The sequence below is a fragment of the Rhinopithecus bieti genome, unplaced genomic scaffold (genome assembly GCF_001698545.2).
Source record: "Rhinopithecus bieti isolate Rb0 unplaced genomic scaffold, ASM169854v2 scaffold_7967, whole genome shotgun sequence".
Classification (NCBI taxonomy): Eukaryota; Metazoa; Chordata; class Mammalia; order Primates; family Cercopithecidae; genus Rhinopithecus; species Rhinopithecus bieti.
Window position 1 is genome coordinate 4,311,748 of NW_016806112.1, and position 2,542 is coordinate 4,314,289.

The 2,542-nt window shown below is 52.2% G+C and overlaps 1 protein-coding gene across 1 annotated transcript; it reads right to left on the reverse strand.

The window, feature by feature from the left end:
• Positions 1–746: 746 nt before the first annotated feature.
• OR5C1 (olfactory receptor family 5 subfamily C member 1) lies at positions 747–2,326 on the reverse strand. The gene has a single exon (XM_017874809.1). It carries the CDS (start codon positions 2,111–2,113, stop codon positions 1,124–1,126), a length of 990 nt encoding a protein of 329 aa, XP_017730298.1. The 5' UTR covers positions 2,114–2,326; the 3' UTR covers positions 747–1,123.
• Between the last annotated feature and the right edge of the window lie 216 nt (positions 2,327–2,542).

Below are 2,542 nucleotides of genomic sequence, written 5' to 3' on the forward strand. Positions count from 1 at the left end.
ATTATTATTTTTTTGAGACGGAGTCTTGCTCTGTAGCCCAGGCTGGAGTGCAGTGGTGCGATCTCGGCTCACTGCAAGCTCCTCCTCCCGGGTTCACGCCATTCTCCTGCCTCAACCTCCCAAGTAGCTGGGACTACAGGCGCCTGCCACCACGCCCGGCTAATTTTCTTTTTTTGTATTTTTAGTAGAGACGGGGTTTCACCGTGTTAGACAGGATGGTCTTGGTCTCCTGACCTTGTGATCCACCCGCCTTGGCCTCCCAAAGTGCTGGGATTACAGGTATTATTATTTTTAACTTTTAAGTTCAGGGGTAGTACATGTGCAGGATGTGCAGGTTTGTCACACGGGTAAATGTGTGTCATGGGGGTTGGTTACACAGATTATTTTATTACCCAGATATTAAGCCTAGTATCCACTAGTTATTTTTTGTTTTTTGCTTCTCTCTCTCCTCCTACCCTCCACCCTCCGATAAGCCCCAATGTGTGTTGTTCCCTCTATATGTCTGCGTGTTCTCATCATTTAGCTCCCACTTATAAGTGAGAACATGTGGTGTTTGGTTTTCTGATCCTGCATTAGTTTGCTGAGGATAATGATCTCCAGCTCCATCCATGTCCCTGCGAAGGATATCGTCTCCTTCTTTTTTATGGCTGCATAGTATGCCATCATGCCCAGCTTATTTTTAACAATTTTTTCTTTTCTTTTTTTTTTTTTGTAGAGATGGGGTCTCCCTGTGTTGTCCAGACTGGTCTTGAATTCCTGCTTCGGCCTCCCAAAGTGCTGCGGTTACAGGCGTGAGGCACTGTACCCAGCTGAACATTTATGTTTTGAATGTTGAAGAACCTGAGAGAGTGCAACAGCAACATTAACCTGGTCTAGGGTCTGGCTCTAGGTCTAGCCCCAGATGAACCCCAAGTCTTTTTCTCCCTGCTATAAGCTTTCATTTCCCCCTTCACTGTCCCTTAAACAATGACATGAGACATCCAAGCCAGAGGAGCATCCCATCTTTACCGACAGTGACAGGGGCCAGAAAGAGGCCCCGACCTCCTCATCCCCTCATAGTCAGACCTACCCAGCCTCCCTGGACCAATCACTGGGGCCCCTACCCTGGACGGCGGAATCGGCTCTAGGTCCGCCTGAGGGCCTCCTTGACCTCCTTGTTGCGGAGGCTGTAGATGAGCGGGTTGAGAGCCGGGATGACCAGGGTGTAGAACACAGAGGCCATCTTGTCAGTGTCCAGGGCATAGCTGGAGCTGGGACGCAGGTACATGAAAATGAGTGTCCCGTACATCATGGCCACGGCTGTGAGGTGCAAGCAGCAAGTGGAGGCTGCTCGCCGACGGCCCTCGACCGAGCGCATGCGGATCACAGCCCCAGCAATGAAGCCATAAGACACTGTGATAGCTAACACCGTGGCTGTCTGGATGAAGCCACAGATGGCGAAGAGAAGGAGTTCATTGAGACTGGTGTCACTGCAGGAGATGGCCAGCAGTGGAGGGATATCACAGAAGAAGCTATTGATCTCCCAGGAGCCGCAGAAGGTCAGGCGGAAGGTGAGGGTTGTGTGAACAAAGGCGCTCACTGCCCCACCCAGGCCTGATACCCCCACCAAGGCCAGGCATAGACGCTGCGACATAGCTGTTGTATAGAAAAGTGGGTTTCTGATGGCCACGTAGCGGTCATAGGCCATGGCTGCCAGCAAGCAACACTCGGTGTCAGCCAGACCTGCAAAGACAAACATCTGGAGGACACAGGCTGTGTAAGGGATAGTGGCTTGGGGCAGCAGCAGGTCCACTAGCATCTTGGGGCCGATGGCGGAGGAATAGCAGGCATCCAGCAGGCAGAGGTTGGTCAGGAAGAAGTACATAGGTGTGTGGAGCCGGACATCCACGCGGATTAGCAGCACCATGCCCGTGTTTCCCAGCAGGCTCACCAAGTAGACAGGCAGGCAGGTCAGGAAGAGGGCCACACGCACGTCCCAGCGATTCGTGATGCCCAGGAGGATGAATTCAGCAGGGGCAACTGCAGCCCTGGTGAGGTTCTCTGAGTTCATCCTACTGGACAGAGACTGAGAAGAGGCAAAGCAGGAGGGAGATAAGAGAAAGGTCAAGGTCATGGCCAGGGAGAAAAAAGCGGCCTGTACTGCGAGTTCGGTAGGCTTGGGTTTCAGCCCACCTGTGCAACAAAATTGCTATGTGACCTTGGGCAAGCCACGTAACCTCTCAAAACCTGTTTCTAACCCTTAGAAGTCATTGCAGCAGCCTTTTTTTGTTTTTGAGATGGAGTTTCGCTCTTGTTACCCAGGCTGGAGTGCACAGGCACGATCTCAGCTCACCACAACCTCCGCCTCCTGGGTTCAAGCGATTCTCCTGTCTCAGCCTCCCAAGTATCTGGGATTACAGGCATGCGCCACCACACCCAGCTAATTTTGTATTTTAGTAGAGATGGGGTTTCTCCATGTTGGTCAGGCTGGTCTCGAACTCCCAACCTCAGGTGATCCACCCACCTCAGCCTCCGAAAGTGCTGGGATTACAGGCGTGAGCCA

Coding starts and splice junctions, on each gene's coding strand:
- OR5C1 (XM_017874809.1), bottom strand. CDS start 2,113: ATGACCTTGACCTTTCTCTTATCTCCCTCCTGCTTTGCCTCTTCTCAG.